Below are 14,176 nucleotides of genomic sequence, written 5' to 3' on the forward strand. Positions count from 1 at the left end.
AAATATCAAAAATTAGCGTTTTGAAGACACCATGGTGTCTTATAATTTTCCCTTCCTTATTGGCGTGTAGAAATAAATGCGCCAATAGATTGAAGAAGAAGAATTGTTTTTCTCTTAATGAACTTTAATCCTTTTGATATAAGAATATTAAAAACATTAATATAATTTCGATTTCGGAAATTAAATTTCCAAATTTTTTGTCGATTTCGGAAATAACAGGATCCCGCATCCAACACGCAACAACAAAACACAAAACACACTTTTTGGTTCTTTCATCGTTTTAATCGTAATTTATGTAATACATGATTTGGATAGATTTTACAAAAATAGAACCTATATTATATTCTTTTCAAAGATTCTTGCAAATCATCAAAAATAATTGTATTTTAAAAAACGATCAAATTATCCTTTCATTATTTTAAACTTAAATTAGTTTTTATGATTGACTAAAGCAATCATATTTATTCATCATTAAATAAACAAAAAAATAATATTTGAGAGTTATTTCAAAAAAAACACATTGAATTTATTAATTTGTCTCAATTTCAGTATTATAAATTTTTATAATTTCAATATTTTGAAATACACTTTTTAATATTTCAATATTTATGATATTTCAATGTATTAAGTGGTCTCAAATTGAGCTTCTCAAATATAAGTTGGCCTATTCAAATAATAAAATTAAATAATATTTAAAATAATAAATAAAAGTGATTGAGGTCATAGCAAAACGGCTGTTTCAGTCATTAATTCTTAAAAATAAAAAGGGTAAAAACTAAATACAATGGGTAAAATTCAATAGTGTCTGTGCTATCGTTCAATTTGAAGGTGTCTTTTGAAACCGCAAGACACATTGAATTTTTGAATAGTGTATTATGGTTTGACAGACACCAATGAAAAAAATAAAATGATATTTATTTTAAATATATAAGATCCTTATATAAAATATAAATATTTTATCGTTTTATTTTCTTGTTTTAGAAAAGTTTTTTATTGAAAAATCAATAAAACTAACTCCAAAATAAATTTTTTGATTTAAAGACACTATGATGACACCAGGCAAATCTTCCAAGACACCTATCGTCGGGAATCTAACAACTCTATCAGCAAACAAATAATTGATTGAGGTGATATAAAAATTGAATTTAATTCAATGATCAAACCGACCCATTTGTATCTCAAAAATATAATTTTTTCTATGTCAGAGTTTTGATCCCTTTAGGAATCTTACATATACAGCCTTAATTTTCAAGATTTAATAATTATTGCTCAATGATGTAAAACCGATTCAGAAATTAATATTAGAGTGTCAGAGTATGTTTATTTGCGATCTTTTCTCATTACTAGTAAGTTGTTCATTTCTTGTAGCCCTAGAAATTTATTCTTATAATCCAGAATTTGCTTTATTCGGATATGAAACTCCGGATTGGACACCGGCATCATTCTTTAAAGTTAAGCGCAAAATTGATGTGCCTCTAGAAAAAAATTGGCCAGTATTACGATATATAAATGAAACAATAGAAGATCCTACGCAATACCATTTCTCATATAGAAAACCGAAAGAAACACACGACTACAACTTTTATTACAAGACACTTCAGACTACACACTATAGACTTGAAAGAGCATATGTTAGCTTTAATGGTGCTGTAGGTCTTGATGAAAACACCATTTTCCAACCAACAGATTTTGAAAGGAACGCTACAAATGCAAGTGTTGTAGGCCATTACCGCGAGGTTATTGTTACAGGATATTTATGGGCAACATATAATTTTGGCCATTCATTTGAAGATTTTTTCACTCCACTATTTTTAATTCCTGAAGAAATTAGAAGGAGATCACATATTATTGTATTCTCAATGCCATTTCTCTATAATACACTCCTGGATCTTCTAGGCTTTTTACCAGATCGAAGAATATATTTACCAAAAAATAAAGGTGAATATATTTCGGCTGATATACTCCATTGTTTTGCAAATAGAACCTTTTACATCAGTCAATGGGGGCCAAACACTTACAGATTTAAACGGTTCTTGCATGAAAAATTCGAATTAGATAAAATTACACCATCTGAATACTGCTTTACAAACAGGCCTAAAGGCAAGAGAAGGCATATTCATAATCTTGATGAAGTAATAAATTCAGCAAAAGCAAAGTTCCCAACAATTGATTGGAAATTTATTCCAGATAATCATACAAATCTTATTGAATGCGCCAGGGATTTCAAAAAGATTAAGTTTCTTTTCTCTCCTGTAGGTTCAAACATTTGTAAATGCATTTTTATGGCCGACAATACTGTTGTTATATGCGTTACAGCGAATTTCCCTGAAAATTCTCTGGCAGGTTTCTGTTTAAGTTGTAAATTATTTGAGTTACAATATGATTCAATCTCTGCTCATCATTTAGAATATGGTTCACCAATTAATGTGAACGATGCATTATTCCATATAGAAAAATGTTTGAAAGTATTAGAAACTGGAAATTGGAACGTATATAAATAATAAGAATATTAAAATTAATTTTGAAAATAATCTATTTAAAGTCGATTTATATTCAATTTTTTGAATAAATTCAAAATCGACTCGTAATCCAATAGTTGACAATTTGTAATATCTTTAAAATAGACGCATTATTCATATGGCGCAATGAAATAAAAAAATCAAAATGTGTAAAGCATATTTTGAATATACTTACTATGCAATTTCATACCAGTCTCTATTAAGTTATCGATATTACAATAAATAAGAAAATGATTGTTGAAGTTCTGTGTAGCTGTCAATGTTACATTTGATAAAAAAAATTAAAACATAAATTGAGTATAGCAAGCATTAATCCATTACTTCTAACTTTTTTAACAATTTGATGAAGTTTTAAGAACGACGATATATCTTGTTTGGCCAATTGTACAATTGCTACTTAATTCTGATTAAATTATAAAACATAATCTACATACAAAAATATAGTAATGCAATAATCTCGGGAACATGGCTCTCAATTTTGAATAGTTTACGAATTTCTCAAATAAAATTGAGGGGATTATGTTCCCGAGATTTTTGCAAAAACAGTTTTTTAAAAAGTTCTATAAATTCTTTTACAAAACAATATAACAATATGTATATCTTCAATATTTAGGTCAGGTAAGTGGGGCTTCCAGGCGCGTTGCGCCCTCTAGCCCCGAAGATGTTTAGTATAAATGAAGTTTTTATTCGGAAAATTGTTAGTCTTCTGGTGTGAATTCGGAGGACTCTTCTTGGATAGAGTCTTGTATTTCCTCCTCTTCTTCCTCCTCCATTGCTTCTGGGAAGAAGCCTTCTTCTGGGTCGAAAACATTATATAATGTGTAATTGAATGACACATTATATCTTTCTTTGAGTTCGCTCCTGACAAAGAACTTAGTTCCAGGAATACAGAAGACTTCTGTGCGTTGGAAAAGCTGATGTCCTGGAACGAATTTGGCAATTAGAGACTTCTTTTTTCCGAATTGTTCAGGAGTTTTCATGACGACAGTAACAACATCTCCATCTGCGAGGTCTTGTTGTTGTTCGGAAAGGTAAAGAGCAATGATATGAATGGTTGCTGCGTTGAATTCGAGAAAGTCGAATTCAAATTGTGTTGTCGTATAATATTCAAACCATTTTGTACGGTTGTCTCCGAACTCGTCAACGTATTCATCTTCGTCATATCCGTAACTAAAGACTTGGAATTCGGCAATTCTCTTGTCGAATGACCGTTGGATGTAACGAGGAAGATTTTGACGAACTTGGTATAAAGTTCTCAACATTATAAGCTTAGTAAATGTTGGAAAATACTGAACTAAGACATCGCTAAGCTCAATTGGACTTGGAATTGTCTTAGTAAGTTCAATTGAACTAGTAATTGCTTTGTTCAGAACTTCACAGAACTGAGTATTGTATGTAGCGTCTGGTTGTGTGTTTTCTTCGGCGTCTTTGAGATATTTAGAGCAAATTTGTTGAAGAATTTCTCTTAATTCGCTGTTAGACTTTTTGGTGGTTATTCTAACCGCTGTGCCAGTTCTTGGAGGTTGTGGAGCTTTGGCTTTGGTTAGCGGTTGAGAATTGTTAATGTTTGAATTGTGGTTAACAGCGTTGGCTTCCATTAGATAAAAATGAACTGACCAAAAAAGACAGATATTTAAATATTTGAGATAAACCGTTTTCGTCAACGGTAACCCCCTCTATTTTTTTATTTTATTTAATAGTTACCGTTAGAAAAACGGTTTATCTCAAATATTGAATGAACTATAAACGTTTTTTGTTTTCTATATATACTTTTTTGTCCAACGGTAAAACTTTTTACACAACGGTTTTTGAGAGTCGTCGCCGTTGACTTTTTTGTAGAGCACTCAAAATAGTATAACTTTGTCCGGACAAGTAAGGGTCTATCGTCGCTACAGGAAAAGTTACAGGCATTCCAAGGAAGTATACTTTGAGAAGCCTTTTCTCCATTATAGAATGAGATAGGACGGTTATTTTACAAAACTGACAACACTTTGACCGAGTAGTTTTTTGTGCTGAACAAAAAGTGTCATATAAACATCTGTCAAAAACCGCTTTTTAACTTCACTTAAAATGCCACGTAAGCTACGTAAGAATATACGTAAGAGGAAGGGAGCATTGAAACATCCAATAGTAAAACTGACACCACAACAACAGTTGCAACAACAAATGATGAATGACCCCACTATGTTGCAACAAATGTCAAGCAACCCTATGCTTTTAAACCGAGTTATTGGTGCACAGAGTGGAGGTTTAAGAGCGGCACTTTTAGCGAAAATGGCAGGCTATGGTGGAGCTGCAGACGGAACAGCTTATAACCCTCAAAGTCAAATGAATTTGAGTTCACTCAAAAATCAAATAACAGATGTCAAAAAGTCAAACATAGACATACAGAAACAAATAAGTGAAAACGAAAAGAAACTAGAATATGACAGACAGACAAAGAAACTAAATGAGTTAAACGTAGAGAAAAAGAAGAAAGAAGAACAACTGAAAGAACTAAGTACAGAGGAATATGCGAAAAAAGTGTCAGAAAAAGCAGCAGAAGTAGCAAAAATGGAACAAGATGTTATAAATTTGAAAAACCATACTACTCAATATAAAGTACTGAAAGATGAAGAGATAAAACAAAAAGCCATGAAGACATATATGGATAGCGATGAGTATAAAAAAGAAGTTGAAGCAAATGTAAAGGCAGAAAAACTTTTACAGTTGCAAAACCAAACCGTACAGTATGAAAACTTAGCACAAGAAAGTAAAAATAACGACGCAGCCATGCAAAAGGCAATGAAAAGCGCAGAATATATAAAAGCTAATAATGACTGGTTAGATGCCCAAGCCAACGCTAAAGCAGCCCAACTTATAGGGTCAATAAGGACAAAAATACAAGCGGATGAAGACAGTTCAAATGAAGCTTTAATGAATGCTGACTTTAAGAATGCCTTCGAAGCTCTTCATAGTAAGGTGAAACTAGTGAACGACTTCTCATCTGGAAAGAAACTGAAGTCTGAAGGTTTCGACAAAGAGTTAAGAGAAGTAGCACAAAATATGACGAAAATAACAGATGCAGCAACGAGACAGGCAGTTCAAAGTGCCTATGACGCCGTTAGAGCAACTGTTGTGGAAAGTCAAGAAAAAGAGTTACAACAGACCAAAACAGACCTAGTAAATGCTTTCTTAAAAACGAAAAGTCAGGTAGGACATTATGCTGCAGATGGAACATATGTGCCAGCTGGTGGAACTTATATACCACCAAACCCTCCAAGAGAAGCACCTGCACCAGGACTACCTAAAACATTTACATCGTCACATGGACACAGACACAGGCATGCACCAAAACCAACACAACAACCAACAGTTCAAAATCCAGCACCACAACAACAACCAAAACCAACAGTTCAAAACCCTGCACAACAACCAACAGTTCAAAATCCAGCACCTGCACCACAACCAAAACCAGCACAACAACCACCTCCACAACCAGCACAGCAACCAACAGTTCAAAACCCTGCACAACAACAACCACAAACAGAGCAAGGACATAAAAGAAGTAGAGAAAAAGGAAACCAAGAATTCTTAAAAATGCTTAAGGAAGATTATGGTTACCCAGATACTCTTGACTTTAGTGACAGATATAAAGAAGCTATTAGAAAGTTCAAGGAAGGAAATACTGACCCGAACCTATTTAGCTTTATGGTTGAGCATCAAATCGGATATAATCTCAAACCTGGAAAATACAAGCTCGCTAAGGGATATGATTTAATAGCATATCATCCAAATGACATGAATGAATTTACTCCGAGATATTTGATGTCAGAGCTAAATGATAATTCAACTCTCTTCATGAAACGCGTAAAAAATAGAGACGGAACGAAAGAAGAAAGGTTTATGAGTCCGGATGACTTAGATAGGGAACTTGTTAAAAACGGTCTCGGAATATATGAAATGCCAGCAGATGAGGTACAAGAAACTCCACAGGAAGAAGTTCAGATACAACCAGACATGGAAGAAATAGTTCAGCAACAACAGCTAGAAGAGCCTGAAGGAAACGAACAAGTCCCTCCTTTGGAAACTAACTTCACAGAACTAGATGAAGATTTGGAACAGCCGAAAAATCTTGACCCTCAACAAGAGTATGAGGTGAATATGGAATCTTTCCAAGAGTCTAAGAAAAATTCGGCTGACATAGTAGAAGAATATCGAAAAATGTTCACCGACATACAAAAGACTCCAACATCAGATGAAAATATTCAGCATAGAATGGAAGTACTGAAAGAAAATGTACGCAAATACAATAATCCTTTTTACTTACGACCATATAACGTTCAATCTTTGGCTGAACTCGGTGAAAATAAAAGGTTAAATTTCAACAAAACATATAGAAATGAAACATTGTTTAAAGTTCATTCAGAACCTAACCAATATGGAAACAAACCTACTTTTGTTTCTGCAGACTATGGAACTACAATGAAATGGGGTCATAAAGCTAATCCGGATAGGTGGTTCATAAACTTACAACCTCAATTCCAAGAAGTTGTAGACGCAATGGAAGTGAATGGTGAACCAGATATAGCTGGTATTTTCAGCGCGGCTTTAATGCCATTGAAAGATATGAAAGATGCAGATATTTTGGACCAGTATGAAATGAACATGGCTGAGGGAAATATAACACCTGACGTTCTAGAACATTTATCTCAAAGAACTACACAGAACCATAGAGATGGTATATTTGGTGAAGAGTTTAGAAAGAAAGTTAGGGAGAGAGAAGGAAGAGAACCTATTGTACATGACCTTGCAAACGAAAGTTTGCAAAATGTCATAAAAACTTACTTTGCAGACAATGAAATGAGAAGGGATGAATATTTAAGAAAACTCAAATGGACAGTACCAAATGAAATGTTAGTATTGAAAAACATGTTCCATGACAAAATAAAACCAACTACAGAAATAAATGACGCAAGACTGAAACGTTGGGTAAAAGCTTTCCCATTCACAAAAGATATTATTGGTTACATGGAAAGAAAACCAGAATGGCTACAAAAACATATATTTGGAAACGAGCTTATTCCATATGGACAAGCTCTGTTTGAAGAGCTTGAACCGGAAACTCAGGAAAGAGTCATGCAAACAATAAGCGAAGACTCAAATACAAACTATGACAAAATCTTTCTAGGATATAGGTTACCTGAGATGGGCGACCAGAGCCCAAAGGCAAAAAGGACATGGGAAATTTACAACATACTAGGTGAACATGAGGCAAAGATGCTACAACTTGAAGCAGAGGGCAAGTTACCAAAAGCGACACCAAAGAAGAAGAGAGTAGAACAAAGTGAAAGTAGTGAAGAAGTAACTTCATCTAGTGAAAGTAGTGGCAATGAAGGAAAAAGAAGAGTTAAAGATTCAGTTAAAAACTCAGTCAGGAAGAAAGTAAAGCTTGGTCCGAGTGGGTTCTATTATGACATATAAATCCAACTATTCTATATTTTTACCCATATGAAATGTACGCCGCTCAGAATATAACGCCAACAGTTTTGGATGCCATGAACGGAAATGTTTCCGAATGGTATAACGAATGCGATAATGCCATTAGAAGGTCAGAAATAGTTCCTGGAACTTACGAATATACAACTGCTGTTTCTTATGGAAACGTAGGTGAGTTTGGAGAAGGTTCTTCAACAACAGTAGATATTGCTTGCGACAGGTTTCATATTATTTCTATTGACAACTCATTCTTATACGTGGAACAAGACATTGAAATAAAACCTTCTTCCAAGTTGTCTGACAAGAAAGGTTGCAATGGAATTTTCTATGTCGGATACCAATATGCTCCAGAAGTTTTCATGGGATATAAGATATATTCTAACTCTGACTTAGTTCAAACAGTAACATGGGCAAACTATGAATGGTTCGCTTTGAGAAACTCAGTACAACCACAAGCTAGAGAACAAACAGACCAGTATGCAACTATTGAGAAAATAAGAAGACTTGACCCTAACGTTCCAGGAGTTTATGTTAACCTTTCTGGTTCAGATGGAACTGCTGCCACTAAAGTAAAACTGAAACTTAGAGTTCCTTTGTCATCTTTCCTCATCTTCAGGTTTTTAAGATACTTGCCAAACTGGGCAGGAAAAATTTCTATCGAACTTACTCCAAGCAAAAATAACTTAGTCATTGCACCAACACAAGACCCATTCACTATTACAGACGTAAAGGGAACAAATCAAACGTCATTCGTCGAATTTTGCAAAGACAAAGTTGACTTAGACTTTGGTTTCTCAAACTTCAACAATGAAGTAAACTATTATTTCAATGCTGCTGGAACTGCTTGGGACCCAGTTAAGTTCACATGCGAAAAATTTGAATGCAAGAGAATAGAAAGCAGACTTGCAGTCTATATGTTGGACCCAGATATTTCAAATGCTTTAGCTGCCAAATATATTGCAGTTCCACTTATGTTCCCTATACACCAAATATCTGTCAAAGACTTTGCAGGTGAAGTTGGAAACCAAAATCCAGGAGCCGCAGGTGCAAGAACAGATATTGCTTTAACAACTGCAATGAAACATGCAGATACTATGTTTGTACTGTTCAGACGAACTATAAATGACTATTCTTGTTTCTACAACCCTGGTATTAAATATCATATAAACATAGATGGCAAATATTATCCAAGAGAAGAATATTCTACAGTTGAGGATATGAGGTCATACAACTTGACATTAGATGCTATGAACTTTAACAACAACTTCACAACAACTATTAACCCTGAAATGCAAAGTTCTATTATGCCATATGTGAAAGTATGGACTCATACAGGAGGTCAAAAAACTCAATATACAAATGGAGACCGTTCAAACTTTTGGCTTGGCATTCCATTTGCTGACTCAGAAGACTTTATGGGTAGTATTTCAACTGTTGGTACAGTTCAAATACAATATACTGGTGACAGAGACGGTCCAGATGAATTGAGAGCAAAGAAGTTTACAAAACCAATAGCACTTTTCACGGAAGATGCTCTTTTGAAGATTCGTTCGATGAAACCTGCTGGGGCTCCTCAGATTGGCATAACGACAGCTTCCATCGAGCAGATTTTGGCAGCAGGTCAGTAAGTTGTTCTTGAACTGACTTCTCTCCGTCAAATATTGACAGTACGCCAGTTTTGACATAATATTGTATTATAAACTTTCCTTTAGTAATATCTGTAAGTTTTGAAGTTATATTTTTGTCTGCTTCAAGAACTTTCACCATTTCAGTTATACCAACTTTCTTTGCTTTATGAAAATATTTAGGTTCAGCAAAGACTGCTATTCTATAACATTTTCCATTGTTTGTGTAAAGAACTATTCTGTCAATGTATTTGTATTGTTTGTGAGTATAAACTTTGTTCTGCTTCAATTCAATAAGATATCCGAATACGTCCATCTTTTTATTCTAAGTAAAATGTCATTTCCGAAAAATAGAAGCGTAAGTGTTTCAAAAGGTTTAATGGCGGTGGCAGATGTTAAGTTAAATTCACCAACCCAAACAAACAGTCAAAGTGTTATTGTCAATGTCAAAGACAGAGATGTTGAAGTGGGGAAACCATACGAAGACGAAGATGGTATAACAATTGTTCCTGTAAAAGAACCAACATATCCTGAAGTTAACAGAGACTTAAGTTCTGTTGCAGATATTCGAAACGACTACCAACAACTGAAAGACAAACTTCAAACTCAGGAGAAGATTTGTCAAGCTTTAAGTATAATGTTAAACTTGGGCGAACACAACCCTGTAAAAGTGAACTCATATGTCATTGCACCTCATGAAGTTTTGAAAGAACTATTGAAACTTTTGACAGAGGCAGACGATATAAACATCAAAGAAATAGAACCCGACATTGGTTGCTGTGGTGTTTCATATAATGTCATTGACAAGATATACGTTATGAAAGGAGGTGAAACGTTGAACTTAAAATATAGTTTCCCAGACGTTATAAAAATATTTGACGACCACAACATTTCATTAAAGTTTATTTGCTAAGTAAATGGCAGAAGACATAATGGTTTATACTATTACGACTAAAAACCCTGAGTCATATAATTCTATAACAACAAACTTACAAAGTCCTCAAGGACGATATTGTAAACTAACCTTAAACACAATGACGACTAAAGCCTGTTTTGCTCTTTTGACACCAGAAGACTTTATTGTTGTGAATGGTAAAAAATACTCCTTTGAAGATACTTACTCAGATATACCACCAACAGGTTTTGTTGACTTATTTAATACTTTAAGTACGGGTGTAACATGTGCTGCAACTAGAGCAGGTTTCATTATGTTTGGATGTCCGACTGAGTTTACTATAAACGATATGAGCTATAATACAAAACTTATTTCTGGTTTTTACTACCAACAGTTTCCTATAACAGGAAAAGGTGTCATACAAGGAATGTCTATTCCATTGACATTAAGCACACCAATCTTATATATTGTTTCAAACTTAGGTTCAAAGTGTTATTCGAATGTCGACAGAAACTATTATGACCAAAAGATACTTATGCGTATAAACAATACTTTCTCTGCTGGTTTGCCTATTGTTCATTCGAATGCAGAATTTTCAACCTTAGTGAACTCAAACACTTTGGCAAGTATAACGTTGACATTAGTTGACGCAAACTTTGTTCCTGTAAAACTTTTATGTCCTATGTATTTGTCAATGACGGCAGAAAGTTTCGAATTGGAAGATGCAACTGGTGAAAGTATTGTATTACAAGAACAACTTCAACAACAAATAGCTCAAGAACAACAAATGCAACAAATGGAACAACAAAGTCAAGAATAAAAAAATAATATTTTTTTTATTTTTATAAAAATGTACAGAATAGATGTTTCAGATTTTTATGACTTCCAAGCATTCAGAAATATGTGTCCATTTAGAGACTATAACAAAGCAGTCGAGAATTTGAAACGTTTAGTCATTTATGTTGACTCTGCCCCAGAATGTTATGTCATGAAAGAATGGGATGTTGTCTTTAACAAACCAAGAGCAACAATAGTGTCTGAACAAGAATGTAGACAGAAACTTAAGAAAATAAAAGTTGTACAAGTTGGCATGAAGATGTTAGATGCTTGGGATATCTTATTGTCAAAGTTAGAAGATTTTTCAGTTCGAGGTATAAAGTTCTATACACCTTCTCCAAACTTCTATTCTATCTTCACTGGATATAAATACGAACAAGTAGAATGGAAACACAGTATTATAGAAGCTTGGTTAGACCATGTCAAAGAAATTATATGCAATGGAAACGAAAAGGTTTATGAGTATATCTTATGTTGGTTTGCAAATATCTTACAACATCCAAGTGCTAAAAATGAAACTGCTCTCATTATAATTGGAAAACAAGGAACTGGTAAGAATACTTTCTTTACAGATATTTTGTGCAAACTGTTAGAAGGTTATTCGAATCCGAATATGACAAACTTAGAAAACATCTGTGGCAAGTTTAACTCCTCAATAGAGAATATGAAACTTATAGTTTGCAATGAACTTCAAAGTATAGATACAACAAAAGTTTTGAACTCAGATGCTTTGAAGAGTCTTATAACAGACAAAGTTGGAGTTGTTGAAAGAAAGTATAAAGACCAAAGAGTTTGTGAAAATGTTGCAAACTTCATTATGGTTTCAAACAATGCTGTTCCGATGCAGTTAGAAAGTTCTGACAGAAGATATGTAGTTGTCAGAACGTCAGAAGCTCATATGCAAGATACTGAATATTTTGACGCTTTGTCAGAATGTTTGACATCTGACTTTTACAACCACTTGTTCTCATATTTCATGACATTAGATATTTCTAAGTTCAATCCAAGACAAATTCCACATACCGAAGAGAGACAAACATTGTTAGAAGCAAACAAGAGTGTTTATGAACTGTTCGTAGATGAAACTGACTTTGTGTCATTAGATGAAAGGTCATTGTACGATTCGTATAAACAATATTGTCAAGAGTATGGTTATATGCCAGCGTCTAAACGAACATTCTTGGCAAATGTCAAAAGTCTTTTAGATGTTCAGAATGGTGTATATACAAAGAAAATTTTTTCTGAGTAAATTTTAAAAAAAAATATTTTTTATCCGATAGAAAAGATGACGAAATAGATTTCAGTAAACAAGTACATGTCAGGAGTTAAAGAAGAACTAGACCCATTCACATATTTGAATGTTTATTTCTACCATTTTGAAAAGTCTTCATTCAGCAAAGTTTGGAACATCGAACCAGTTAAGTTTGCTATTGTGACTAAAATGGTGCGAAATTTGAAGACTTAGACATAGAAGGTTTGTTAACAGTCAAAGAAAGTTTTGACAGAAGGTTCTCAAACCTTAAAGAAGGCAAAGCATACAAACTTGTTATACCTTATGAACCAAAGAAGACAGACGACTATGAATATTATGAGTCTAAAGTTGTAGAAGTTCAAGGTAAATTGGGTAAAAAGCTATTAGAGTCTAAGCCAGTGTTTACTCCTAAAGAGGAAGAGAACATTGACATTGACCCAGAAATGTTCTAAAAATAAAATTTTATTTTTACATGTCAAATTTCTTCTTCGGTGGAATTGGCTCTGGTTCTTTCTTCTCTTCTTCTACTTTCTTTTCTTTCTTTTCTTTCTTCTTCTTCTCTGGTGGAGATATGTCAAATTTCTCAGAACCATATCTATGTAAAAGTTCTTTGTCCTTTAATAGCTCTTCTATTCTGTTTTCTATTTCATCTTCAAGAACAGCGCATGTGTCTTCTTTGCATTCTAAGAACTTTTGTTGGACTTCATCTTTCCAATCGGCGTCATCTCTGTCAACAAGTCTGTCATTGACAAATTTTAAGACTGCTCTTTGTAATGTTTTATGGTTCTTGTCATATTCCCAGAAACAGAACTTTAGAACAAATTCACCTTTCTTGTTTACATTATGTAAGGTTTTATGGTCTACAGATGTTTTGCTGTCGAAAAGCTTGTCTCGAATATAGATAGCGAAATCGCTAGACATTTTCTAAAAGATAAAAATTTTAATTTTTCTAAAAATATGTTAGAAAAAAGTTTGCTGACATTGACAAGAAATTTGAGAATGTTTTAAACAAGAACAAGAGGAAGTTAGAAAATGCTCAGATAAAGCCTATACATGAAAAGTTCTTATTTGCTCAGAATGGTATAACAGGTCTAATTGCACCACCTGGGTCGGGTAAGACTTTCACTTATCTTAAAATGGCTGCACAACAACAAGAACTAGATGAGAAGAACCCATTTTATGAGTTAGTTGTTATTTGTAGTACTTCTGGTCAATTTGACCAAACCGTCAATTCGTTCAAAGATATTATAAAGAAGTCTAAGTTAGTATGTATAAAGGATACTGAGTTGTTAGATTGGATAAAGAAGTACCAAAGAAGAGTTTTGAAGTATAATGCTATAAATGAGTATATAAATTCGAAGTTTAAAGAACCTAATGAGGAAATGCAGAGAATATTAGACAAACACCACTTCAGAAACAAACAGAAAGAGATAGAATACATTTCGAAGAAATTGCAATCTTACGATTGGAAGACTTACCCTCATAGATGTCTTCTTATCTTAGATGATTTCGCCTCTCATCCTTTGTTAAAGAACAGAGAACAAGATATGTGTCGAATTCTTAAGAAGCT

General features: G+C 33.6%; 12 protein-coding genes and 1 pseudogene across 13 annotated transcripts, besides 1 other annotated feature; 11 read left to right on the top strand and 2 right to left on the bottom strand.

The window, feature by feature from the left end:
* Positions 1-1,592: 1,592 nt before the first annotated feature.
* On the top strand, positions 1,593-2,501 carry TVAGG3_0825210 (glycosyltransferase family; the record flags this gene model as incomplete). The annotated part of the gene is made up of 1 exon (XM_001278968.1): positions 1,593-2,501. A coding segment is annotated over one exon (909 nt), but the record flags the coding sequence as incomplete, so codon positions are not given.
* A 716-nt stretch (positions 2,502-3,217) lies between these two features.
* TVAGG3_0825220 (uncharacterized protein) lies at positions 3,218-4,117 on the bottom strand (the record flags this gene model as incomplete). The annotated part of the gene is made up of 1 exon (XM_001301914.2): positions 3,218-4,117. The coding sequence occupies one exon, from the start codon at positions 4,115-4,117 to the stop codon at positions 3,218-3,220; it is 900 nt and encodes a 299-aa protein (XP_001301915.2).
* Positions 4,118-4,589: 472 nt separating this feature from the next.
* On the top strand, positions 4,590-5,217 carry TVAGG3_0825230 (protein of unknown function, DUF4106 family; the record flags this gene model as incomplete). The annotated part of the gene is made up of 1 exon (XM_051248234.1): positions 4,590-5,217. A coding segment is annotated over one exon (628 nt), but the record flags the coding sequence as incomplete, so codon positions are not given.
* A 533-nt stretch (positions 5,218-5,750) lies between these two features.
* Positions 5,751-6,095, top strand: TVAGG3_0825240 (protein of unknown function, DUF4106 family; the record flags this gene model as incomplete). The annotated part of the gene is made up of 1 exon (XM_051248235.1): positions 5,751-6,095. A coding segment is annotated over one exon (345 nt), but the record flags the coding sequence as incomplete, so codon positions are not given.
* Positions 6,096-6,098: 3 nt separating this feature from the next.
* Positions 6,099-6,861, top strand: TVAGG3_0825250 (protein of unknown function, DUF4106 family; the record flags this gene model as incomplete). The annotated part of the gene is made up of 1 exon (XM_051248236.1): positions 6,099-6,861. A coding segment is annotated over one exon (763 nt), but the record flags the coding sequence as incomplete, so codon positions are not given.
* Positions 6,862-6,926: 65 nt separating this feature from the next.
* Positions 6,927-14,176: part of a mobile genetic element that runs on past the window's edge.
* Positions 6,984-7,849, top strand: TVAGG3_0825270 (protein of unknown function, DUF4106 family; the record flags this gene model as incomplete). The annotated part of the gene is made up of 1 exon (XM_051248237.1): positions 6,984-7,849. A coding segment is annotated over one exon (866 nt), but the record flags the coding sequence as incomplete, so codon positions are not given.
* On the top strand, positions 8,015-8,521 carry TVAGG3_0825280 (uncharacterized protein; the record flags this gene model as incomplete). Its single annotated transcript, XM_051248238.1, has 1 exon — positions 8,015-8,521. A coding segment is annotated over one exon (507 nt), but the record flags the coding sequence as incomplete, so codon positions are not given.
* Positions 8,969-9,625, top strand: TVAGG3_0825290 (protein of unknown function, DUF4106 family; the record flags this gene model as incomplete). The annotated part of the gene is made up of 1 exon (XM_051248239.1): positions 8,969-9,625. One exon carries the CDS (start codon positions 8,969-8,971, stop codon positions 9,623-9,625), a length of 657 nt encoding a protein of 218 aa, XP_051083714.1.
* On the top strand, positions 10,002-10,535 carry TVAGG3_0825300 (protein of unknown function, DUF4106 family; the record flags this gene model as incomplete). The annotated part of the gene is made up of 1 exon (XM_051248240.1): positions 10,002-10,535. The coding sequence occupies one exon, from the start codon at positions 10,002-10,004 to the stop codon at positions 10,533-10,535; it is 534 nt and encodes a 177-aa protein (XP_051083715.1).
* On the top strand, positions 10,540-11,337 carry TVAGG3_0825310 (uncharacterized protein; the record flags this gene model as incomplete). The annotated part of the gene is made up of 1 exon (XM_051248241.1): positions 10,540-11,337. One exon carries the CDS (start codon positions 10,540-10,542, stop codon positions 11,335-11,337), a length of 798 nt encoding a protein of 265 aa, XP_051083716.1.
* TVAGG3_0825320 (uncharacterized protein) lies at positions 11,506-12,464 on the top strand (the record flags this gene model as incomplete). The annotated part of the gene is made up of 1 exon (XM_051248242.1): positions 11,506-12,464. A coding segment is annotated over one exon (959 nt), but the record flags the coding sequence as incomplete, so codon positions are not given.
* On the top strand, positions 12,739-13,058 carry TVAGG3_0825330 (annotated as a pseudogene). Its single transcript has one exon. A coding segment is annotated over exon 1 (320 nt).
* TVAGG3_0825340 (uncharacterized protein) lies at positions 13,075-13,527 on the bottom strand (the record flags this gene model as incomplete). Its single annotated transcript, XM_001292676.1, has 1 exon — positions 13,075-13,527. One exon carries the CDS (start codon positions 13,525-13,527, stop codon positions 13,075-13,077), a length of 453 nt encoding a protein of 150 aa, XP_001292677.1.

The sequence above is a fragment of the Trichomonas vaginalis genome, chromosome VI (assembly GCF_026262505.1).
Source record: "Trichomonas vaginalis G3 chromosome VI, whole genome shotgun sequence".
Taxonomy (NCBI): Eukaryota; Parabasalia; order Trichomonadida; family Trichomonadidae; genus Trichomonas; species Trichomonas vaginalis.